This window comes from Choloepus didactylus, chromosome 10 (assembly GCF_015220235.1).
Source record: "Choloepus didactylus isolate mChoDid1 chromosome 10, mChoDid1.pri, whole genome shotgun sequence".
Lineage (NCBI taxonomy): Eukaryota > Metazoa > Chordata > Mammalia > Pilosa > Megalonychidae > Choloepus > Choloepus didactylus.
In genome coordinates, this window is record NC_051316.1 from 91755633 (window position 1) to 91782020 (window position 26388).

The 26388-nt window shown below is 41.2% G+C and overlaps 2 protein-coding genes across 17 annotated transcripts in view; one reads left to right on the forward strand and one right to left on the reverse strand.

Moving 5' to 3' along the window:
• Positions 1-18860, reverse strand: part of USP20 (ubiquitin specific peptidase 20) — a 92237-nt gene extending 73377 nt beyond the window's left edge. For 5 of the 16 annotated variants that reach the window (XM_037851300.1, XM_037851291.1, XM_037851290.1 and 2 more), the window contains exons 1-3: positions 18675-18804; positions 18332-18407; positions 14290-14386 (exon numbers count right to left, since the gene is read on the reverse strand). Coding sequence is in view for 8 of the 16 variants with exons in the window: in XM_037851291.1 (XP_037707219.1) it covers positions 14290-14337 (48 nt within the window). In the remaining 8 variants the exon portion in view is untranslated. Of the gene's footprint in view, positions 1-14289; positions 14387-18331; positions 18408-18674 lie in introns of those variants that run through there. The other 11 variants (XM_037851296.1, XM_037851294.1, XM_037851286.1 and 8 more) reach the window with 10 other exon arrangements.
• Positions 18861-19017: 157 nt separating this feature from the next.
• C10H9orf78 (chromosome 10 C9orf78 homolog) lies at positions 19018-26250 on the forward strand. Its single transcript, XM_037797300.1, has 9 exons — positions 19018-19160; positions 19506-19565; positions 20497-20548; positions 20670-20740; positions 21255-21332; positions 21879-22076; positions 22772-22908; positions 23019-23117; positions 25899-26250. Exons 1-9 carry the CDS (start codon positions 19078-19080, stop codon positions 25988-25990), a joined length of 870 nt encoding a protein of 289 aa, XP_037653228.1. The 5' UTR covers positions 19018-19077; the 3' UTR covers positions 25991-26250.
• Positions 26251-26388: the final 138 nt, after the last annotated feature.

The window sequence follows — 26388 nt, forward strand, 5'->3', positions numbered from 1 at the left end:
TTTGCTCATCAGGTGTATATATATCAGGAACAAAGCAGGCATTCAAAAATAATTGCTGTTGTATGGAGACAGGTGTGGTATGATACTGCCACGGCTAAGTGCTAACTTTCTTCCCTGGCTTTCTTTCCCTTTCCCACAACGAAGGGCTTTACTGCTCACTGTTTAACAGTTCAGACAAGTCATCACCACAATTACAACATTTCAAAAAGATATAAAGAAGAAAATCACTTGAGATTGTATCACACCAAAATAGTGGCCTTTGAAATATTTGGCGTATATTCTTTAAATTTTTCAAATATGAATACACATTTTTTTCCTGAAAAAGAAAAAAAAGGAATAGTGTTGAATCACTTGTGTTTTTTACTTAATAATATTCGTACTGGTATCTTGATGTCCCCCATTGCTGGACATTTGTTTTCAAATTTTTTTCTCTCTTCAAACAATACAGAAACATTTTTGCATATACACCTTTGGACACTTGCCCTATTATTCTTTTATGATAAATTCTTAGATAGAGGATTGTTAGGTCAAAGAATATATTCTTTCATAGAGCTTTTGACACAAATTACCAAATTTCTCTCCAGAAAGGTTTTATCTCTTTACAGTCTATGGAAAGTATGATCTTTCTTGTCTTTACTATCTTTTAGCCTTTTCTTTGAAGTATATATTTTATAATATATACTGCCTAATACATGTTATATAATGTATGCATCAATAAAAAAAGGTAAACAAAAAAAAAATATAGGCAGTCCTTGCTTTGCACAGTAGCATGAGACTGTTAAAATGCCCACACAAGGTGAAATCATGAAAGCAATGTTAATAATCAATGGGAAAAAATACCATTGTTTCATGATCTTTAAACATTGTTAAAACATTAAAAACTCCTTTATGGTCAGTTACAAAGGTAGAGGAAATTTTTTTGAAAAGTAAAATCAATACTTATTTAGTACCCTGTAATTTAAAACATTAACAACATTGAGAATTGAGGTGTTTTATCTCTTTTTTAAAAACTTATCAAAAGTAGTTTGAACAGTGGTTGCCTTCTTCTCATCCTGTAACTTATGATACAAAGTGCGCATCTTTTCTACACTTGGCAAACTGACATACTCCTTACGAAGCCTGGAGCAGTTTACAACATTTTATCCTTTCTGCCTTCAATGTTGTAAACCATCTCTCAGAGTTGCTTTAACGTGATTTTGAGAGATCACTTCCTCTGGGACATCAGCACTCTTTTTGCCAAAAGTACTTTCCTCAGCCTTCTTGGACCAAAAAAAGGGAAGAGAAATTAAACAAAATAAAGTTTCAGTGGCTGACAGATCTCAAATAGAGTCGAGAGATCAATCCTGAGGTTATTCTTATGTGTTATATAGATACTCCTTTTTAGTTTTTAGTGTACTGGAATAGCTAGAAGGAAATACCTGAAACTGAAGAATTGTAATCCAGTAGCCCTGACTCTTGAAGATGAATGTATAACTATATAGCTTTTACAGTGTGACAGTGAAATCATGAAAACTTTGCAACTGACACTTCTTTTATTCAGTCTATACACAGATGAGTAAGATAATAAGGACAGAAAATAAATAAATAATAGAGGGGGATAAGGTGTATGGATGTTTTGGGTGTTCTTTTTCATTTTTATTCTTATTTTAATTTTTAGAGTAATCAAAATGTTCAAAACTTGATTGTGATGATGAATGCACAACTATATGATGATACCATGAACAACTGATTGTACACTTTGGATGATTATCTGGTATGTGACTATATCTCAATAAAATTGCATTAAAAAATTAAAAAAAAAAAAAGTGACTACCTGTAAAAAAAAAAATAGATAAATGGCACCTTATCAAAATCTAAAACTTTTGGTCCTCAAAGAACTTTATTGTGAAAGTAAAATGACAACCTACACAATGCAAGAAAATATTTGGAAACCGCATATACGATAAAGGATTATCCAAAACAGAAAAAGAAATTGTTCGACTTAACAACAAAAAGACAAACAATCCAATTTTAAAAATGGGCAAAACTCCTCCCGAATGCCTCTTTGTTGCTCAGATGTGGCCCTCTCTCTCTAGCTAAGCCAACTTGAAAGGTGAAATCACTGCCCTCCCCCCTACGTGGGATCAGACACCCAGGGGAGTGAATCTCCCTGGCAACGTGGAATATGACTCCCGGGGAGGAATGTAGACCTGGCATCGTGGGACGGAGAACATCTTCTTGACCAAAAGGGGGATGTGAAAGGAAATGAAATAAGCTTCAGTGGCAGAGAGATTCCAAAAGGAGCCGAGAGGTCACTCTGGTGGGCACTCTTACGCACAATTTAGACAACCCTCTTTAGGTTCTAAAGAATTGGGGTAGCTGGTGGATACCTGAAACTATCAAACTACAATGCAGAACCCATGAATCTCGAAGACAATTGTATAAAAATGTAGCTTATGAGGGGTGACAAGGGGATTGGGAAAACCATAAGGACCACACTCCACTTTGTCTAGTTTATGGATGGATGAGTAGAAAAATAGGGGAAGGAAACAAACAAACAAACATACAAAGGTACCCAGTGTTCTTTTTTACTTAATTGCTCTTTTTCACTTTAATTATTATTCTTATTATTTTTGTGTGTGTGCTAATGAAGGTGTCAGGGATTGATTTAGGTGATGAATGTACAACTATGTAATGGCACTGTGAAAAATCAAATGTACGATTTGTTCTGTATGACTGCGTGGTATGTGAATACATCTCAATAAAATGAAGATAAAAAAAAAAATGGGCAAAAGACTTGAACAGACATCTTTCCAAAGAAGGTGTTCTAGTTTGCTAATGCTGCTGGAGTGCAAAACACCAGAAATGGATTGGCTTTTATAAAAAGGGGGTTTATTTGGCTACACAGTTACAGTCTTAAGGCCATAAAGCATCCAAGGTAACACATCAGTAATCGGGTACCTTCACTGGAGAATGGCCAATGGCGTCCGGAAAACCTCTGTTAGCTGGGAAAGCATGTGGCTGGCATCTGCTCCAAAGTTCTGGTTTCAAAATGGCTTTCTCCCAGGACGTTCCTCTCTAGCAAGCTTGCTCCTCTTCAAAACGTCACTCACAGCTGCACTGAGTTCCTTCTCTTTGAGTCAGCTCATTTATATGGCTCCACTGATCAAGGCCCACCCTGAATGGGTGGGGCCATGCCTCCATGGAGATATCCCATCAGTTATCATCTACAGTTGGGTGGGGCGCATCTCCATGCAAATAACCTAATCCAAACGTTCCAACTTAATCCCCACTATTATGTCTGCCCCACAAGATTGTATCACAGAATATGGCTTTTTCTGGGGGACATAATACATTCAAACCAGCACAGAAGGGATACAAATGGCTAGAAAGCACATGAAAAGATGCTCAACATCATTAGCTACCAGAAAAATGCAAATCAAAACCACAGTGAGATACCATTTCACACCCATTAAACAGCTACTATTAAAAAAAAAAAGAAAAAGAAAAGAATAAGTGTTAGAGAGGATTCAGAGAAATAGGAATATTCATTCACTGCTGGCTATGATGTAAAATGGCGCAAACACTGTGGAAGACAGTTTGTCAGTTCCTCAGAAAGCTAAGAATAGAACTACCATATGACCCAGCAATCCCACTACTAGGCATATAACCACAAGAATTGAAAGTAGGGGCTCGAACAGATACCCACACACCAATGTTCACAGCAGCATCACTCACAATTGTGAAAAGATGCAAGCAACAGGTGGCCATCAACTAATGCATGGGTAAATAAAATGTGGTGTATCCATACAATGGATATTATGCAGCTATAAAAAGGAATGAAGTCCTGATACATGCAACAACATGGATGAACCTGGAAGACATCACGGTGCATGAAATAAGCCAGACACAAAAGGACAAATATGGCATGATCTCACTGATTTGAAGGAATCAGAATAATCAAACGCATAGAGTCAGAATCTAGAATAAAGGTTACCAGGGGATAGGGTGAGGATAGGGAATGGGATGTTGAGGCTTAAAATGTACAGGGTTCCTATTTGCAATGAAAAGTTTTGGTAATAGATGGTGGTGATGGCAGCACAATGTTGTGAACACAATTAACAGAACTGAATTATATATCTGAACATGATTAAAATGGAAATGTCAGATTGTATAGACAGTAACAGAATTAAAATTAAAAAAAAAAAAAGATCCATGGAACTATACTGCACAAACAGTGACCCCTAAGTTAATCCATGGACTTTTACGAATAGTACAATTATAAAAATGTGCCAACATCAATTGTAACAAATGTTCCACACCAATGCAAGTTGCTGTTGGTGGGGTGGTATAAGGAAATCCTGTATTTCCTTACACCTGTAAAACCACAGCTTCTCTAATAAAGAAAAAGGAAGCATTGACAAATTGGACTCTGCCAAAAATTTAAACTATTTTCTTTTCAAAAGTCATTAAGAGAGGGGGATCTAAGATGGTGGCATAGAGAGGAGTAGAAGCTAAATAGTCCCCCTGGAACAACTAAGAAAACCAGAAACACCTAGTAAATAATCCAGAATAACTGCAGGGGGACAAACGTGACCGCCCACTCATCATACATCAACCAGAACTGGGAGGAATGCCCAAGATCACAGCACAAAATCTGTACGTAAAAACTGCGGATCCAAATCGGGAGACCCCTCTCCAACAGTCCAACCTACAAAGCCTCGTGGTGCCAGAGAGCAGCTTTCTCCCAGCAACGGAATATAGCTCAGCTGAGCTCCAACTGGGGTTTTAATTAGCGAGCGTGAACTGCTCACTATGAAGTATGAATCCCCAAAAAGTAGACAAAGGCTTTGGTGGCACTGACCTTGGAGAGCCAGAGGGTCACCTTGGAGAGCCAGAGGGCCGCCTTGGACTAGCTCTGTTCCTTTTTCGACTCAGTGGAGAAAGTCTCAGCCATTTTCAGTTCCCAGTTCTGTGACCCAGACAAGGGTATAGCACAGGCAGAGAGAGACCATTGAAATGCTAATGACCTCCCCCTAGGGCATCTATCTTCTCTAAGAGGAAAGGGGTGGGGCCCAGCTCTATACCTGCTTTTCATTCAGAACTTGGGGAAGAAGAGCCTCACCTCCTTACATCAGTCACGAATTATAGGCTAACAGGCACCACCTGCTGGGCAGAAAAGCACAGTGACTGGAAGCATCAGAGGGTATACCAATTTTCTAAGACACATCCTCAGGGAAATCAGATACTGAATATTTCTTCCTTCTGGGACCTTAGCCCATTCTGGTCTGGGGAAGCCTGATTGCGGTAACCAAGGAAACCATGCTTACACAACAGAAAACTACAACCTACACCAAGAAAAATGAGGTTATGGCCCGGTCAGGGGATCAAACTTGCACTTCAACTGTGATGCAGGACAACTAATAATAACTGAACTCAAAAAGTTTAGGGAAGATATGGCAAAAGAGATGAACCGTATAATGAAAACACAGGACATACATAAGGTAGAAATTGAAAGTTCAAAAAACCAACCAGCAGAGTCTATGGAAATAAAAGGCACAACACAAGAGATGAAAGACATACTGGAAACATACAACAGGAGATCTCAAGAAGCAGAAGAAAACACTCAGGAACTGGAGAACAAGGCACCTGAAAGCCTACACACAAAAGAACAGATAGAGAAAAGAATGGAAAAATATGAGCATCATCTCCGGGAACCTAAAGACAAAATGAAAAGCAAGAATTTACGTGTCATTGGTGTCCCAGAAGGAGAAAAGGGACAAGGGGCAGAAGCAATAATAGAGGAAATAATCAATGAAAATTTCCCATCTCTTAAGAAAGACATAAAATTACAGATCCAAGAAGTGCAGAGTACCCCAAACAGAATAGATCTGAACAGGCTTATGCCAAGACACTTAATAATCAGATTATCAAACGTCAAAGATAAAGAGAGAATCCTGAAAGCATCAAGAGAGAAAGATCTATCACATACAAAGGAAGCTTGATAAGACTATGTGTGGATTTCTCAATAGAAACCATGAAGGCAAGAAGGAAGTGAGGTGATATATTTAAGATACTGAAAGAGAAAAACCACCAACCAAGAATCCTATATCCAGCAAAACTATCCTTCAGATATAAGGGAAAGCTTAAAATATTCTCTGACAAACAGACAATGACCGAGTTTGTGAACAAGAAACCTGTTCTACAGGAAGCATTAAAAGAAGCACTGCAGACAGAAAAGACAGGAGTGAGAGGTTTGGAAAACAATTTTGGGAGATAGTAGCACAGCAATGTAAGTACACTGAACAAAGATGACTGTGAATATGGTTGAAAGAGGAAGGCTAGGATCATGTGGGACACCAGAACAAAAGACGAATGATAAAGACTGGGACTGTGTAACTCAGGGAAACCTAGGATGCTCAACGATTGTAATAAAAGGTACAAATATGTTTTTACATGAGGTAGAACAAATGAATGTCAACATTGCAAGGTGTTAAAAATAGGGTGGGATTGGGGGGAAATACAATCAATGCAAACTAGAGGCTAGAATTAACAGAAACATTGTATTATGCTTCCTTTAATGTAACAAAAGCAATACACCAAAGCTAAATGCATATGGGGGAGTGAGGAATAGGGAAAGGGTATGGGACTCCAGGGATTGGCGATGTTGTCTGACTCTTTATTCTATTTTAGGTTAATGCTATCTTTCCTTTTGTCACCTTCTAGCTATCAAGTTTTTTTGTTTGTTTATTTTTCTTTCTCTTGCCTTTTTCTTTTGCCTCTCTACCTTCTTTGACTCTTCCTCCATCTTTGTGGAAGAAATGTCCTTATATAGAGAGTGGCGATGGTGCTCAATACGTAAATACGTGACTATACAGGGAACCAATGATTGTTTACTTAGGACGGAATGTACAGTGTTTGAACAAAACCATCTTAAAAGAAATGGGTTAATGAAGAAACCTTGAGGGCACTATATTGAATAAAATAAGACAGACACATAAAGGCAAATATTGCAGGGTCTCACTGATATGAACTAATCATAATATGTAAACTCATAGACATGAAATATAAGTTACCAGGATATAGAATGAGGCTAAAGAATGGGGAGCAGTTGCTTATTATGAGCAGAATGTTCAACTAGGGTGAACTTAAATATTTGGAAATGGACAGGGGTGATGGTAGCATGTAATGAGAATAACTAACAGTGCTAAAAGATGTGTGAAGGTGGTGGAAAGGGTAAGCTCAGAGTCACGCATGTCACCAGAAGGAAAGCTGGAGGTTAAAAGATGGGAATACATAAAACAGTGAATCTTGTGGTGGACAATGTCCATGATTAACTATACAAATATTAGAAATCTCTCTCACGAACTAGAACAAATGTATGTCACTATAACTAGAGGTTAATAATAGAGCGGCATATAGGGAAAAAATATATACCTATTGCAAACTATATAATACAGTTAGTAGTATTTTAACATTCTTTCATCAACAGTAACAAATGTACTATAGCAAAACTATGAATCAATAATGGAGGGGGCGGGGCATGGTTAGGGGTATGAGAGGATGTGAGTTTCCTTTTTTTTGTCTTTGTTTCTTTTCTGGAGTAATGAAAATGTTCTAAAAATTGCAAAAAAAATAATTGTGTTGATGGATGCACAGCTGTATGGTGGTGCCATGGGCAACTGATTGTACACTTTGGATCTCTGGATAGTTGTATGGTATATGAACAATCTCAATAAAAAAAAATTTTTTTAAAGTCATTAAGAAAATGAAAAGGTAAGCCATAGACTGGGAGAAAATATTCACAATACATATATCTGACAAAGCACTTATATCTGAAACGTATAAATAACTGTCATAACTGAAAAAGAGATAAACCAAATTTTTTAAATGGCACAAGACTTGAACAGTTACTTCACCAAGTAAAAATGGACAATAAGCACATGAAAACATGCTCAACATCATTAGTCATCAGAGAAATGCAATTTTAAATCATGAGATAACATCTCAGTCCTCTAGAATACCTATAATTAAAAAGATCCACAATACTGAGTATTGCCAAAAATGTGAAGATGTAAAGGAATTCTCATATATTGCTGATGGGAATGTAAAATGCTAGCTATAACACACTTTGGAAAACAGCTTGGTAGTTTCCTACAAAGTTAAACATACACATATGATTCCACAATTCTACCCCTAAATATTTGCCCAAGAGAAATGAAAACATATGTCCATGCAAAGACTTTTACATGCAAACACTCACACTCATTTTAAACACAATAGCCAAAAAATTGAAACAAAACAAATGTCCATCAACTGGTGAAACAAATTGTGGTATAACCATAAAATAGAATATTACTCAGCAATCAAAAGGAGAAAACTACTGATACATGCAACAACATGGATGAATGTCAAAATAATTATGCTGAGTGAAAGAAGCTGGCCAAAGAGATGGTTATATGGTGCAAAACCTGTATTTTCTGTAGCATACCATATAATTTAACTTGTATGGTCAGTTTACTCAAATGCCATAATTACATGGAAACTTGACTAGGGAATGAGACCTTATTGTTTGCACAGGTTAGCATGAAGCCCCGATACAACCCAGAGCAATTTGAGCAGAGAATAAAAAGTATTTACAAAGCCCCCTTGAGGGACTGTGGGAAAATGTGGAAATATTTAACTTCCCCAGCTGGGGAATTCCTGATATTCTCACAAACGTTGGGCACCACCAGCTTAGTAGACCAACACCTCAATTTTGGGGTTTGCCCTTACAAAGCTTGATATTGCAAAGGAGAGGCTAATCCCACTCATAATTGTGCCTAGGAGTCACCCCCAGAGGGCCTCTTTTGTTGCTCAGATATGGCCTCTCTCTCTAAGCCAACTCAGCAGGTAAACTCACCACCCTCCCCCCTATGTGGGACATGACTCTCAGGGGTATAAAATCTCCCTGGTAATGTGGAACATGACTCCCGGGAATGAGCGTGGACACTGCATCATGTGATTGACAAAGCCTTTTGGACCAAAAAGGAGAAGAGAATTGAAACAAAATAAAGTTTCAATGGCTGAGAGATTTCAAATGGAGTCGGGAGGTCATTCTGGAGGTACCTCTTACACATTCTATAGATATCCCTTTCCAATTTTTAGTTTATTAGAATAGTTAGATGGAAATACCCGACACTGTCAAACTGCAATCCAGTATCCTTGATTCTTGAAGGTGATTGTATAACTATATAGCTTATAAGGTGAGATCGTGTGATTGTGAAAACCTTATGGCTCACACTCCTTTAACCCAGTGTATGGACAAATGAGTAGAAAAAATGAGGACAAAAAGTAAATGAGTAATATGGAGGAGGGGGATATGGGACATTTTGAGTGTTTCTTTTTACTCTTATTTTTATTCTTATTTTTATTTTTTGGAATAATGAAAATGTTCAAAAATTGACATGATGAATGTACAATTATATGATGATACTGTGAACAATTGTTTTACACTTTGGATGATTGTATGGTATGTGAATATATTTCAATTGAAAAAAAAAGTAAATGAGGGGGGAGGAGAGGTATGGGATGCTTTGAGTGTTCTCTTTTACTTTTATTTTTATTCTTATTTTCATTTTTATTTTTTGGAATGATGAAAATGTTCAAAAATTAATTGTGGTGCTGAATGCACAACTATATGATGAAAGTGTGAACAACTGCTGTACACTTTGGATGACTGTATGCTATGTGAATATATTTCAATAAAATTACATTTAAAAAAACACAATGCATGATCTTCGATGGTATCTAGCAAGGAAGGAGAAAAGGCTCAAAGGGACATTATTGAAACATACGAAAAAATTGGAATATAGAATGTAAGCTTTATATCAATTAAAGTTTCTGCACTTTTACATGGTAACATAAGTGAATATCCTTGTTCTTAGGAATTATACATGGCAGTATTAAATGTTCAAGGAGCATGATGTATACAACCTTCACTCAAGTGTACAGAAAATGGATTGATTGATAGACAGATAGTCAGAATGGTATGGCAAATGTGACAAAATGTTATAATTGGGGGACCTGAGTATCAGAGGGTGCTGGAGCTTGTGTGGGGTTTGTACTGTTTTTGTAACTGTCCTGTAAGTTTGAAAGCATTTCAAAACAAAAAAGTTTTTTAAAAGTACAAAAAATTATAAAACATTATTACAGTAAAATTTCATTTTTATAAAATAATTTTGAGTTTTGTGCCTAGATAAAGGATGTTATTATCTCTGGTTGGATAGAATGAAAGTGATTTTTATTTCCTCTTTTTATGTTTGTCTGCATTATCTACAATAAATTTATATTGCTTTTGTATTAAATAACCTAATAAGTAACTTTTAATTATTTTTAATGTTTCCAAAATAAGAAGGGCACGTGTCTAGCTTCCTTGGTATAAGAGGTTTCCTCTTATTGGGACTGCTCTTGCTTTTACTCTGAGTACAGAGCCCCAATTCTTCAGAGACTGTCATCACACAGGCCTGGCCCCTTGCTCTAAAGACAGGCAGCAACTGCTGTTCCTTCAGTTCTCCAGTCCCCTGTGGAACATATTTTCAAGAGGGGATGGCAGCAATATCAGAATTCCAACAGAGGAACACTCTAAGCTGTTATTTAATTTAAACAGTACATCTTTCCACATGATTCATTCAGTTGAAGATCTGCTCTAAACATCTATGTTTTTGCCCCTTTTACCTCCATATTGGATTAAAATTTTTCATCTTCTCCTATCTTGAAAACATAAAAAGTCATTTTTGTTTTGTTTTAATAAAATTAATATATGCCTTTGTAGGAGCTGGAAAACAGACAAATATAAAATAAATTAAAATCACCTGTAACATTTCTTAGCAGAAAATACATGGCTACTATTTTAAACCTTGTTTATATGTATGCATATATAAATTCAAAACTAATTTGGAATTAAATAGACACAAGATAGATAAAGCTTTTATTTGGTTTATATCATATCCAAAATTGCTTTTCAACAACTCTGTAAAGGGATATCTCAGGAGGCCTGGAATGCCCAAACTCCACACATTCCAAGGGTCTTTAGAACTGGCCCTTGAGCCTGCTGGGAATATCCTGCCTGAAAAATGTGTTTTTGTATACCTGGGGCCTTGAGCCATGCCAGATTGTTTATGCAAACAACGTGATGTATGGTGAATGCCTATTTCTGTTCACTGAGGGCTCTGGGTCACACAGAGTTTGACTCTGAGGAAGATGAAGACTATCTCATGCCTGACCCCCAATAAAAACCTCAGACCCAAGGCTCGGGTGAACTTCCCTGGTTGGCAATACGTCATACATATTGTCACACACATACATACATACATATTGTCACACGCCGTGACTAGAATCAAGTGCTGTCCATGCAACTTCACAGGAAAGGGACAACTGGAAGCTTGATCCTCTTTCTCCCAAACCCCACCCTTACGTGCCTTTTTCATTTGCTGATTTTTATCTGTATCCTCTCCCTGTAATAAAGTGTAGCCATGAGTATAACAACTTTACTGAGTTCTGTGAGTCCTTCTGGCAATTCATCAACCCTGGGGGTGGTCTTAAGGACCCCTCACACAAACTTCATTGTTAATGAGCGGATAATACTGCATCACATGGCTATACAATAACTTAATCACTTTCCTACTGTTGCACTTCAGGGTATTTTTGTCTCTTGTATGTGTGTTGCCATTATAAACAAGACAGTGAGAAACATTTTAGAAAATAAATCTTTGGCTACATCTTTTATTAAAAGAAAAATTACTGCATCAAAATGTATGCTTCTAAAGCTCTAGATATACAGCAACAAAATAAGTTTATGTGCCTAGCAGCAGTGTATGAGCATGCCCAACATAGAAAGTTTAAGGTTTTATTAAGATTTTTATAAATTAAAGGTTTACCTGTAGCCTTAATTTTTGAAGACAATTGTATAACTATATACCTTACACGGTGTGACTATGTGACTGTGAAAACCTTGTGGCTCACACTCCCTTTATCCAGTGTATGGACAGATGGGTAGAAAAATGGGAACAAAAATTAAATGAATAATGGAGGGGCTGGAGAGGATGGGACATTTTGGGTGTTCTTCTCTACTTGTATTTTTATTCTTAATTTTTTTTTTTTTTTGAGTAATGAAAATGTTCAAAAATTGATTTTGGTGATGAATGCACAACTATATGATGGTACTGTGAACAACTGACTGTACACTGTGGATGACCGTAGGGTATGTCAATATATCTCAATAAAACTAAATTGAAAAAAATTAAAGGCTTAAAAATCAATTTATATGAGAGGAAAGGCCGAGTTGTAGTAGTAAAAATGCTGGGTGCTACTCTGTATACAATACCTAAAAGATCAGAAAGGCATGGGTCTGTAAGGGTTGTACAGATTTCAACTGTCTGAAAGTCATTTTGTTTTATCTTGGTACCCAGCCAACTTTGAGCACCTCCTCAGTGCCAAATGCTGACCCTGGGGCCCCACAAAATATGCCAGACTTGGGCCCTGCCTTCATGAGGCACAGAGTCCCAAGTTTCAACACCAGGGTACATGCATGCAGCCTCTAAAGATGTTAAGTTTACTAATGGCAAGCACCTCTTGTTGTGCTCTTACCATATAGTCAGTTGCTTCCCATATGTTATCTTGGGAGGTGAAAATTACAGAGGGCAATAATAGCTAGCCCTATGTTCAGCTCCTCTGGTAACACCTGCAAGCTATGAAACCTTAGATAAATCATTTAATCCTGTTTCCCCATCCATAAAATGGGGACAATGAAAGCAACTAGGGTTATTGAGAGGATGAAGTTAAACAATGTCTAGGAAGCATTTAATATGATGACATCCAATCACATGGACTTTTAAGATGGCTCAGATCCGTATTTATCTGCACACCAAGAATGCTCAAAAATGCCTACTACTATAATTGGTGTTATGGGGCACACTTTATAGATCAGGGAACTGAGGTTTGTTAGAATGTAAGTCACATGTCCAAGGTCACACAGAAGAGCATGGAGCAGTCAGAATTGAAACACCATTCGTCAGACTCTTCACTCAGGGCTCTGCTTCCCTGAGGGTAGCATAGGCCAAGCAGTCCAGCAATGAAACACAATAGCATCAACAAGTTGGGCACAGAGCTGGTGACTAATGCATGGTTGTTCTGATTCTTGGTGCTACTTTTTAAGATCCAAGCTCATCTCCTGGTGCTTCTGACATCAAAGAAAAAGTGACCCCATGGGCTGAGGCAACTCCTCAAACACCTTTCCCATCATCCTGACATAGCTGGCACCTCTGTGTCCTAATTCCTGCTGAGTACCTCTGCTTCTTCTCTGCAACCTGAAGACTCCCTTTCTCAACAAAGAAAGGCTGAAAAAGTGTTCCAGATAAAAGGTCCTAAAGAGACAAAATTGGATTGTGGATCAAGGGGAAAACTGCCATAAAGGACATTATTGGAACAACTGGCAAATTTGAATATGGGCTGCAAATTAGATAATAGTATTATATCAATGTTAAAAGTTTTAGAAGGTGAAAATCACTCTCTGGGTATATATGATAATGACCTTATTTCTCAGGAGATAACCCCTGAAACATTTACAGGTAAAGAGTCATGATGTTTATAACTTACTCCCAAATAGGTCAGCAACAATAATAATGATGACGCTGATATATATATACACACACATAAGAGAGAGAGAGAGAGTAAATAGAGCAAAAATGTTGGTAATTGGTAAATCTACATGAAAGGTAAATGGGAGTTCACTGTATTATTCTTGCAATTTTCTGTAACTTTGATTTTTTTTCAAAATAGGAAACAACAGGAAGTTTAAAAAAAAAAAAAGATTTCCCCTTCTCTTGTTTGAGGTGGAAGCAGGGAAGGAGTTTTTTGAAGAAGACAACCCAACTCAACATCAGGAGCTCTGGGATCCACATCTACTTATCCTGGCACCATGCCCAGTGTTTCGCCTGCACCATCTCATCAAACATTCACCCATCCCTCAGGCAAGGGCAACTATTTCTCATCTTACAGAGGAAGAACAGAAGCTCTGAGATGGGGAGCCACTTGGCCAAGATCACACAGCAAGTGGCACAGCTGGAATTGAGCCAAGCTGTATCTGCCTTCACAGCCATTTTCCACCTATACCTCTATGCAAATAAATGTAGAAGACAGAGTAGGTATTTAATAAAGGCTGAAAGGGAAAGAAACCTACACGCTGAGAGAACGGGGATCCTCCACCCCAACCCCTACCACCAACCCCATAAGGCCCTATTGGTAGCAGCTGATCCTACTGTGTATTCTCACAGTCAGTGCCTGTCGATGCCAGCCATCAGGGTTGCGCCTCCATGACATCACCCGCAGAGTGTCTCTCCCTCCACATCCAGCAGACTCTGCTCCTCTCCTGGGGGATGACAAAGCAGGAGGAACGGAGGCAGTGCTGGTAGGTCACCCACTCCTGGCCCCGGATCATACCTCTAAGTCACTTTACTAAGGCAGTTTTCCCTCCCTGGGGCCTATAGCAATTGAGAGGGAAAAGTGCCACCCCCTTCAGGGACAAAGCTGAGGGGACAGGGCCTTGGGGCAGGCCCGCCCAGCATGTAAGCACAGTTAATCAGCATATCCGGGCCTGGCACCAGCTGCTGAGACCAGCCTCAGGTGCCCATTACTCATCATTTTCCTGGAGGTTTTAGCTACATCCTCCTCCTCCCAGTGAGGAGCCCAGCCCCTCAGGACTGGAATGGTAATGCTGCTGAGCCTTCCACTTACACAGGGATGCCCATCAGCCCTGCCGACACAGACCCTCACCACATTAGCCACCCCACACCCCACATACCCATCCTTGCACACGTGCAAATGCCCACACCCTCCCACACTCCCTTCTGCCCCTGAGTACATGGACCTTTTCCCTCCTTCCTGCACTCTTCTCTCTACCCTCAAACAACTCCATTTCCCCTAGATTTCAAACATACTCTATTCCTTAATGCAGTCTTAATTCCCCAAGAGTCCACCATCCTTCTGGTTCTTAAAGCAGAACCCCTGAATCTTCCCTGCCTTGACAAGCTCTGCTTCCCACATACCTCCAGGTCTCATTTACCCTTTAGCTTTACCTGTCTTGCCCCCTGCCCTAAATAGCCCCTGTGTGCGGGACACTGTTATCGAGTTCCAACTTGGCGGGCCTGGGCCAGGGGAACTGATCAGCCCCTAGGAAAGGTAGTGGGGCACGGGTGGTAGCGCCCTCCACGGCCCCCCGGGCCTGAGAAAGTGGAGCCGAATGCAGGCCCCATTTCCTCACCCCAAAGTAAAACCGTCAGGGGAAGCTTGCCGGAAAAAACCGCCCCCTTTACCTTGCCCGCCCACTCCCCGTTACCGGAGCAACTCCCGCCCCTTTTCAAACAACCTCCGCGCCCTCTCAGAACCAATCCAAGCCTTTAACCTCTACAGCTACCCCGCCCTCTAAACCGCCCGATATAAGCTTGTACTCTCCCCTAATAAACTCTCTTGGCTTCTTCACCCTAAAAGAAACATGTCTCGCCTGTTCCTTTTTCGCCGCCCTCCATACTTTGCACGCCACTGCCGGGGACCTGGCCAAGTCCCCCGCCTCGCCCTCGCCTCCGGGAAAGAGCCCCCGCCGCCGGTACCCTCCAAGCAGTCCTGAGAGCCTAGGATTTAGCAACCGGCCGCCACCCCCCACCAGACGAGTCAACTGCGACCGCACCTGTGTATTAGAACTGATACTAACAGCTCCATGTCTTGAGCTCTTACATACATGATCTCAGATTCCTCATAACCTCCCTGGGAGGTGGGTACCATCACTAGCTCCAATTAAAGATGGAGAAACTGAGGCTCAGAGAGATGGAATAAGTGGCTAGAGGTCACACAGCTACTGAGTGGCTGAGCCAGGATTCAAATTCAGGACTGTCTACCCAGAAGCCAGTGCTCTGAAGTGTTGGCTACACAGCCTCCCATACAGACCCAGGCCAGCCTGCCCTCAGGAAGATCCTGACCTCCCCAACTCCAAACACCCAGACTCCAAAGGAAGCCTCCCCCAGCATTACAAGGAAAATTATCTCCTTCACAAGAGCTTCTTCTGAGTCATTCTTCATGGAGCACTTTTCTGCTCAATTTAAACTCCTTGAAGCCTAGGAAAATATCTCTGTGCAGGCCAAAACCTGGCACTGCCCTTTGCTCTGGGCTCCATAAGAGTCAGTCAATTAGACAGGCCATGAATTTGGGGCTACCCAGGCTGGCAGACACAGGAAGCCAGCAGGCTGGAGGAAGTGACTGGCTCAGGTCATGGAGAAGGCCCCAAACCCTGGTGTGAGTGTGTAAGTAAAAGCAGAATCTCAAGACTCAGAAATTTTGGATCTGAAGACACTTAAAACCACAGAGCAGCTGAGAATCAGAGAGTCACACCAAAGGTCACACAACCAGTAAATGGTAGAGCAGAGACCCTGGTTGGGAAAGACAGGCTCAGAGAAGGTAAGGCTTTTGCCCAAAGTCACATGGCAATTTGGCAGAACCCGGTCTTGAACCCAGTGACCACTGCTTCTTCAGTCAAGTTACCAAGCAATACATTATATTTGCAACTCAACCATCCCTCCCACTGCTGATTCCCCTTGCCTTGCTCTATTTTTTTTTCTCTTTTCCATAGCACTTGTCATCTTCTACAATACTTTATTTGTTATGATATTAGAAAGCAAACTCCACTAGGACAGGAATCTTTTGTCTCTTTTGTTCTCTGACATATTTCAAGTACCTATAACAGTTCCTGCTCCATAAAGTATAAGTCCAATAAATATGCATTAGATAAATGAATTAATCTAACAAACACTGAATACCTGCTGTGTGCCAGGCTCTGAACTGTATCACTTTGCTGGATCCCAAATCCACCTGAACATTAATGCTCACTGAACCCTGAAATGCCCCAACATTTCATCTGGCTCCAGACAGGAGATAGTAAATCAACCCAAACTCAAGCCAAACCGGAACATTTTCTTAAACAAACAACTCCCAAACAGATTAAAACATAAGACTCATCTCTGAACTGAACAGAACCCAAATTTCTTAAGACTCCCTGTGAGAAGCAGTCCCATCCCACTCCCCAAAAAGGCCCAGCTACACTTGGAGGGTCTGCAGTCCCTCAGTCCAGTCACTGCCAGATTCGCAGCTATCACTTTTTGAGCACTACCAATGTGCAGACACTGTGCAAACCATCTCTAAATCTGCCATAGCCCAAGCGGTATCACTGGGCACTCTGGCCTCTCCTAGGGGGGCAGCTCAGTTGCACCAGATGCTCCTTCCTGGGACTTCAGATGAGGAGGAGGATCCAAAAATGAACCTGGCCTTCCGGCCCTCTCCAGAAGCTGCCTGGTGAGTAGTGTCCAGTGGTCTTTGAAAGCTGGTGTTGTGCAATGGGAGGACTGCCAGGTGGGCAAATTCAGAGCCACTCTCACAACAATTTCTTGTGTTTCTGCAGTGATCCCGAAGGAGCCTCTCTTTCAGCTAATAGGGAAATGGTACCCAGCAATTCCCATGTACATCTGGGTTTTGATGAATCAAACAGCAGAGGCAAGACTTCTAGACAGCCAAAAGACTGTTCCAAGAACTCCTGAGTTACTATTTGTTAGTCCAAGACACAGAAAAACAATCTTGGAGGAGAATGTTCCAGAGAAAAGTAAAGCATTCCAAAAATGCTGCCCTGCTTTAGAATGGTCTTCCAGAAGAGGGAACCCAAAGCAATCTCGATTAGCCCCTCCCCCAAGCCAATGAGTTGTAGTAACAGTAGCGGCAGCAAACATTTGCTCAACTCTTAACTCTGTTAGGTACTGTACAAAATGTGCAGCAGGGAAAGACCTGTGACCGATTCCTTGCTCCACCTTCTAACTGTGTAACTTTAAGCAATAATGACCTCTCTGATCCTCAGTATCCTCATTTGTAAAATGAAAAGTAACATTTGAACCTATTCCCATAGGTTTGTTGGGAGAATTCAATGAGACAATGCTTAGTCCAGTGACTGCCACATAGTAAGTGCTTAAGAAGTAGTTTTTTCAAAGAAGAGACTAGCCTGTATAGAAAAAAGGAAAACTATTGTTACTTAAGGCAGTTCCTTAAAGTCCCATGATAAGCTATTATTTATACATTCAACTCTATCCTAAGCGTTTGTTATGCCCATTTTTCAAATAAACTTAATCCTCGCGGTATCCTCTGGGTGGCAGGAGCAGAGGACAGAGGGACAGTCTTCCTGACAAAGGAGAAAAACAAGGGCCCTGAAGGTCCAGGGAGGTGGCCAGCAAACACCCAACGCAGCGAGGAAGGGCCCTCAAACCCTCCCGAGTGGGTTCCAAACCTCAGGAGCTCCTCTCCTCGGGGTCTGTCGGCGCTGGTACCTTAATTCACCGCAGCTAAGAAGTGGTCATCTTTTTCTATAAAGAAAAATAAAATAAAAACGCACGTCAGAGCCCAGTACCCTGGGGAAATACAAGTCAGCGCCCCAAGATACCACACGTATGTTTGCAATGCGGGGTAAGGCCTGGGTGAGAAATAAAAGCGATGGGCAGCCCCTGTTCCAGAGAAACAAGCTCCGGGGTGGCGGGTACTAGGTGGGGCCCTGGGGTCTCATAGGACACCCCGGGCGCCGGCCGGAGAAGTGGAGGGAGGGCGGCGGCCGGGTGGTCCTGGGCTCCACTCACCTGGCTGCAGCTTTGGGCGCCCCTGGCAAGGCCAGGGCCCCGCTGGCCTGGAACTTGGACGGGGTCGCCCTGTCCCCGAGAGGCCCAGCCCCCTGAAGTAACCCGCAGCGGTCCAAAACTCACCTGCAGTCGCAACCGGGCCGCGACCGCCGCCTGTCAGTCAAGCGCGCCCTCAACTGCGCCGCGCAGGGCCATGGGGCAGAGCCGGACACGCCCCGCCTCCTTCCCTTCATCCGCCCAATCAGAGGAAGCTGACGCGACAGGCAGGGGCGTGACCAGTCGGGCAGTGGGAGAGCGGGGGCGGGGCGGGGGCGACGTTCTGACAACACTGTCGCGCGCCGGAAATAGTCTGAGTCTCTGCGCCGCGGCGCGGCAGCCGGACCCCAGGGGTCTCCGTGCCAGCATGCCGGCCACCGGGAAGACCTTTCGCCGGCGCCGGGCCGACTCAGAGTCGGAGGAGGATGAGCAGAACTCAGAGGAGGTTCGGTGCGTATGGGGCGAGGCTTCTGCGGGACGGGAAGAGGGAAACCAGACTTGGAGCACTTTCAATCGCTGTGAGCCTGAGTTGTCCCCTTCTGCGGGCGAACACATCGAGCCTCCGAGGGGAGAGGCCGCCAGCCTAAGACCTCACTGTTGGGAGAGGTGCCCCAGGGATGCGCTGTAGCTCTGTCTTCCCTATGGGTCTAGGTGCAGGGTCGCTGTCTGGACCACTGTGCCGGCGGCTCAGCAGCGGGGTAGGGGTGTCTGTCAAGCTGCCTGTTGGTTCGGAGTTCCAGGGAGGGTCTCCCAGCCGGTTCATTGCTTGCCTTTTTTTTTTTTTTTTTCCCTCAGATTAAAACTGGAGGAGACCCGAGAAGTGCAGAATTTGAGGAAGCGGCCCAATGGGGTGAGGTGGGTACCGCGGAGGGACCCTGGGGAGGAGGAGACAGGGATGACAGAGATACGCCCCCGCCCACCACATATCTCATCTGTCATAGCTCCTTCTCTTGATACACTGTACAGCTATCACTGCCCGAGGAGGGGACTAGCGTTCACTATGCGAATGTTTAACCAGGACATGCCCTGGGCTGTGTGGTCTTGAAGTTTGTTCCAGAGATAGAGAAATGTGTTTCTAAATCATTTTTTTTATTGCACTCTATTAATTCTGAACTGTACACTGACTGTTAAGAGTTTGGAAAATTTAGAAAGTATAGCTAAGAAAATAAACATCGTCCTTAATTCTAACATCCAGAGGTAACTAGTGTTGATGTTTAATGTTCTTTCCAATCTCAGTTTCCTCTCTTATTTTTTTTAAAGATTGTGATCAATTTTATATACACTCTTATGGCCCACTATTTTCAACTCTACATGACACTGTGGGATTCATGCACATTGTGAAAATAATTTTCAAAAATCTTTTCAATGGCTGTATAATATTCAATTAGATATATGTACCATAATTTGTTAACTAATCTCCTCTTTGGAGCCATGTAGATTTTTTTGTAAATTTTCACCATTATATAAGGCTGCAATAGATATTTTATATTAGCTGCATTTTCTCTGAAGACAAAATCTTAGAAATGAGATTACCAGGCCAAGGAAATGCCAAATGGTTTTACGGGAAATCGTACCACTTCACTCATCCCCCTTCTCCCCCAGTGACTAGAGTAGAGTGCTTTCTGAGCCCTACTTTATTCTTGTTGGCTTTTCCGGCAGATTTTGGCACCCACGCCTCAAATATTGCCCCTGTACTGATGTTGCAACCTACAGACCTCCTGGGTGTTTCTCCTCATCTCTGAATTGTGCCATTTCTCTTTCTGTCTTCCTTTTTGGTTTTGTTCAGTGCTGTGGCCCTGCTGGTGGGAGAGAAGGTGCAGGAAGAGACTACTCTAGTGGTAAGTTGTGGGGCCCTCACCCCTGAAAACATGCCTGCTCTTCACTGAGTGATTGTTTTTTCTTAAAAGGAAATTCCACTGCCAATTATATAGATGCACCCTGTGTGTTTGCTTTCTGCAGGATGATCCCTTTCAGATGAAGACAGGTGGTATGGTGGACATGAAGAAACTGAAGGAGAGGGGCAAAGATAAGTAAGTGCAGGACAAACTAGGATGCAAACTCACCTTTAGCCCTTGTCTGAGTTCCTGAGTTCTCAGAAAGCTGGACCTACATCAGCAGTTTTACTGGGGCATCTTAACATGTCCCTTGTGCTTTGTAAAGGATATGTTGTTTAAAAACAAAAGGAAATAAAAACTTTTAAAAGTTAGCTTAGAAAGTAGTGCGTAGAATTCTTGTGTAAAGGCGCGTTGTTTGTCTTTCAGACCAATGTAGAAATTTTGTTTTGTTTTGGTTTTTAAGAAAAACACAGTTACATCCAAACAATACAAATGTTTAAAAATGAATGTATACACTGATTCCACAGAGGTATCCCCAGATGTCAAAGTTTGCTTGCATATGTTTCTACAGTTTTTTCTGTTTACATACTATATATGTTTAATTTTCCCCAAACATAAACAGAATCATACTATTATTTATTTGTAACATAATACTCAGTATCATTGCATTGTAACTTTAAAGCTCAGCCTCACTGTTCTCTCCCTTTAGGATTAGTGAAGAGGAAGACCTCCACCTGGGGACGTCATTTTCTGCAGAAACCAACCGAAGGGATGAGGATGCAGACATGTAGGTCCGCGGCTACATTGAGGACCAGTGTAGCATCCAAGACACCGCACGCTGATGGAGTCCCAGATGTTTTGTCCCAGATGACATGTCTAGAATTTTGCAAAGATGTCAAAGTTGGCCTCTGTCTTCCCACTTCTCAGGCTTGAGAACTGTGAAAACTTGAAAGTTTTTTAAAAGGGTGGTTTTTGGGATTTTAGATTCCTGACTAGTAAAAATATTTCCCTAAAACACTGCAGGGATAAACATGGACTTACCCACTTTTTAAATTTAAACAACAACCATCTAACATTGTCTTTCTGTCTTCAAAGAATCTTCTATGTCATAACACCGAAAGATTGGCAGGATATGATCTCATAAAATTGAAAAATTTTTAGCTTGATGAAAAAACTCAAGTTATCTTTATTTTTCTCATTTCTCTACAGGCTAAGGAAAATATCATCATGGACCGTCGCTGGTCTATGGGCCACTATTAGGGACCACTAGTTTAGAAGATTCCTGTTTTGAGCTTCCTGGCCCTCCTTGAGACCTGTGTGGTTCTCATTTCAGGATGAAGTACATTGAGACAGAGCTTAAGAAGAGGAAAGGGATTGTGGAACACGAGGAACAGAAAATAAAGCTGAAGAATGCGGAGGATTGTCTTTATGAACTACCAGAAAATATCCGTGTTTCCTCAGCAAAGAAAACCGAAGAGATGCTTTCCAACCAGATGCTGAGTGGCATCCCTGAGGTGGACCTTGGCATCGAGTACGTTTCAAATCCATGGTAGAAGGAAGAGTGCTCTGCTTTCTGGTTAAAATTTAAGGGTATCATTTCTTACCTGCCTCCTTGGAAATCCACAGGTATAAACTATTACTGTTTTCTCTGCCAGGAGTTTCTCTGAAGGGTTGGTCAGAGTGGTTGAACAGATTTAAGGGACCCTGATCACTAATAGTGGAAGTGTTCAGCCTTTGTTCAGAGCTTTTCAACTGTTCTAATCAGGCTCTTGTATGTTTCTGTTTTATTCTAGCAGGGACAATGTTACAGGTTCATCCACCCTCTCACCACATGGTCCTTTCTTCATTTTAACTACAAAATATCTGCTTAAAAGGGGATTGTCATGGAAGAAAAATGGTCAGAATCATCTTTGGCTGTAACAGAAAGTCTCTAGACTTCTGTGTTTCCACCTCTTTTCTGGCGCCTTTACTAGCTTTGAGCCTTAGACAGTTAACTTCTCTGAATCTCAATTTCCCCTTGATTTGAGGAGAATAACTCCTGCTCTTCCATGGCTGTGAGGCCTCATGAGAATGTGATAATAAGAGAGAATGTGATTGTAGAGCGCTGTGCTCTAAAAAAGATGATTTCCTTATGCAGTGGTAGGCTGGCAGCCTTACCACTCTTTTCCATCTGAGTACCAAATGTGCTACGATCTAATGCATGGTGTGGATCCTTTCTCCTTGTAGTGCTAAAATTAAAAATATCATTTCCACGGAGGATGCCAAGGCCCGTCTGCTGGCAGAACAGCAGAACAAGAAGAAAGACAGTGAGACATCCTTCGTGCCCACTAACATGGCTGTAAATTACGTGCAGCACAATCGATGTAAGCATCTCTGGGAAAGGAGCCTTGCCCTCGTCCCCCACACCATAGAGTTGAGATCCCCAGGAACACTATACTCTGCTTGACACATTCTCTGCTTTCTTTTGGTCCAGTTTATCATGAGGAGCTCAATGCCCCCATACGGAGGAATAAAGAAGAACCCAAAGCCCGGCCTTTGAGAGTGGGTGACACGGAGAAGCCGGAGCCTGAGAGTGAGTATAGCAGAGACCGGGGAGCTTCCTGGAGGGGTCAGTGCCCCCTGGACTCATGGAGGCCGGGTGGGGCTGGCAGGGATAGAGCTTGAGTTTGGGGGTCGGGAGCACCTGGGTTCCATTCCATGCTATAAAATACAACCACATGTCTTCACCTTTCCAAACTTTGGTTGGAACCTACTTCTTGAGGTTACCCTGAGGAGTCAGTGGGCTCTCAAACATAGTAAAGATGGAAAAATTTAGAAAATTTCAGTAAACTAAACTATATTAAAAATTAGTCATAATTTCACCATTTAAAAACAACCATTGTTAATAATTTTGTGTAATATTTCCTAGATTAAAAAAAAATTTATACATATATGAAACATATATATTGTCACATACTTAACAGGATTGTTCCAGTTTGCTAATGCTGCCATTTGCAAAACACCAGACATGGATTGGCTTTTATAAAGGGGGTTTATTTGGTTACAGTTACAGTCTTAAGGCCATAGAAGTATCCAAGCTATGGCATCAACAATAGAGTAACTTCACTGGAGAAAGGCCATTGGCTTCTGGAAAACCTCTGTTAGCTCGGAAGGCACATGGCTGACATCTTCTGGCTCCCAGGTTGCGTTTCAAAATGGCATTCTCCAAAGCGTCAGCTTTCAGTGGCTGTCTTCAAAATGTCTCTCAGCTGCAGCACTCTGAGGGCCTTCTGTTTATGAGTTCTTATAGGGCTCCAGTGATTTCATTTAGACCCACCCTGAGTGGATGGGGTAATACCTCCATGGAAACTAACCAATCAAAGGTCCTGCCCAAAGTTAATTGAGTCACATCTCCGTGGAAACAATAGGTTCCAACCTAATCAACATTAATACATCTGCCCCCACAAAATTGGATCAAAGATAATGGCATTTTGGGGGACACAATACATCCAAACTGGTACATTCCACCCCCTGGACCCCAAAATGACATGATCTTTCCATATACAATATACATTCATCCCCACACAATATCAAAAAAGCTTAAATCGAATTGGGGTAGCTGGTGGTGGATACCTGAAACTATTAAACTACAACCCAGAACCCATGAATCTCGAAGACAGTTGTATAAAAATGTAGCTTATGAGGGGTGACAGTGGGATTGGGAATGCCATAAGGACCAAACTCCACTTTGTCTAGTTTATGGATGGATGTGTAGAAAAGTAGGGGAAGCAAACAAACAGACAAAGGTACCTAGTGTTCTTTTTTACTTCAATTGCTCTTTTTCACTCTAATTATTATTCTTGTTATTTTTGTGTGTGTGCTAATGAAGGTGTCAGGGATTGATTTAGGTGATGAATGTACAACTATGTAATGGTACTGTAAACAATCGAAAGTACAATTTGTTTTGTATGACTGCGTGGTATGTGAATATATCTCAATAAAATGATGATTAAAAAAAAAAAAATAGGGCTGGGAGATGATTGTGTAACTATTTAGCTTACAAGGTGTGACTGTGAGACTGTGAAATCCTTGTGGCTTACCCTCCCTTTATCCAGTGTATGGACAGAAGAATAGAAAAATGGGGACTCAAATTAAATGAATAACAGGGAAGGGATGGGGGAGATGGGATGTTTTGGGTGTTCTTTTTTACTTTTATTTTTATTCTTGTTTTTATTTTTTTGAAGTAATGGAAATGTTCAAAAATTGATTGTGATGATGAATGCACAACTAAATGATGGTACTGTGAACAACTGATTGTCCACTGTGGATGACTGTATAGTATGTGAATATATCTCAATAAAACTGAATTTAAAAAATAAAAAAAAAAAAAAAAAAAAAGCTTAAATCAATTTAGTAACAATAGTTAAGTACAAGATCCCATCAAAATCATTTACAGGTGAGGTCTGTCCTAAGGCAAAATTCCCCTCTGGCTGTGGACCTGTGAAACTTAGAACAGGAAACAGCAGAAACTTAGTTATCTGCTTCCAATATACAAAGGAGGGACAGTCATAGGATAAACATTCCCATTGCCATAGGGAGAAACTGAAAGGAAAACAGGGTTTAGGGGACCAAAACAGTTCCTAAAACCCACAGGGCAAACTTCATTAGATTTCCAAGTCTGAGAGTCATTTATACAATGATGTTTTATTCTTGGGGCTTGAAAGCGCAGCAGTTCCACACTTTCCAAAGGCTTACGCTGCAGCCCTTTTCTCTCCAAACGTCTGCCCCCACAAAATTGCATCAAAGATAATGCTATTTTGGGGGACATAATATATCCAAACTGGCACAGGATCTTATAACTTTTTACTCAGTAGAATACCCTGAATGCTTAACCATGAAAGTATGCATTTGATTTCATTTTTTAATGGTTGATCGTGTTCCATTGTATACATTGATGTGTTTTTCTGCATTTCAAATAATGATGCTTTAAGCACATGTTCTTTATTGTTGTAATTAGTCCAGAAAAATATAGTTTTGGGAAGAATTAAATAAATATCCATTATATTAAAAAAAAAATTGAAGGAAATAATGTGTTAAAGGATTTAGCACAATGCCCAGTACATAGTCAAACTCGCAGTGAAACAGCTACAGCTATTCACCTATTCTAATGCTGATGTCAGCATATTTTGGCTGGTACCTGCCTCTATGTTTGTCTTCATTCATTCAGTAACAGATATTTACTGAGGCCCTACTGTGTCTCCTTGCACTAGGTTAGGCCTTAGGGTGCCTGTAGGGAGTGAGATGTGCATGGTCCTTGTCTATGCAGGTGGGTTCCACTATGGCAAACAGCCTTTCCTATTCTTTTCCTTCTCAGGGTCCCCTCCTAACCGCAAGCGTCCTGCTAACGAGAAGGCCACCGATGATTATCACTATGAAAAATTCAAGAAGATGAACAGGCGGTACTGAGGGTGGCTGAAGGGAAGAAGTGCAGTACCGGATGTAAATAGCACCCTTCCCCCATCCTCTGAAAACAGGTTTTCTGGACACAGTCCTACTGATTTTGCTAGCAGACAGTTCCAAAAAACAGACTCCATTAGTCCTGCTGCTTACCTGCTGGATTTTCAAGCACTGAATTTGTAACCTTTTGAAACAAAACCATGTGAAGTTTTCCTATTTGGGGGGCAAACTATTCTTGTGAGCATTATTAAATCTTGTTTGTAAATGTTTGACTTTCTCTTAATATTTGTTCTGGGTCAGGATACAGCTGTGTGTTCAGAAAAAAATAGCCTTTAGATTGTGCTTTTATCATTATATGTGCAATCATGTCTTCTACTTTCAAATATCTGGAATAAGGTTCAGAAATG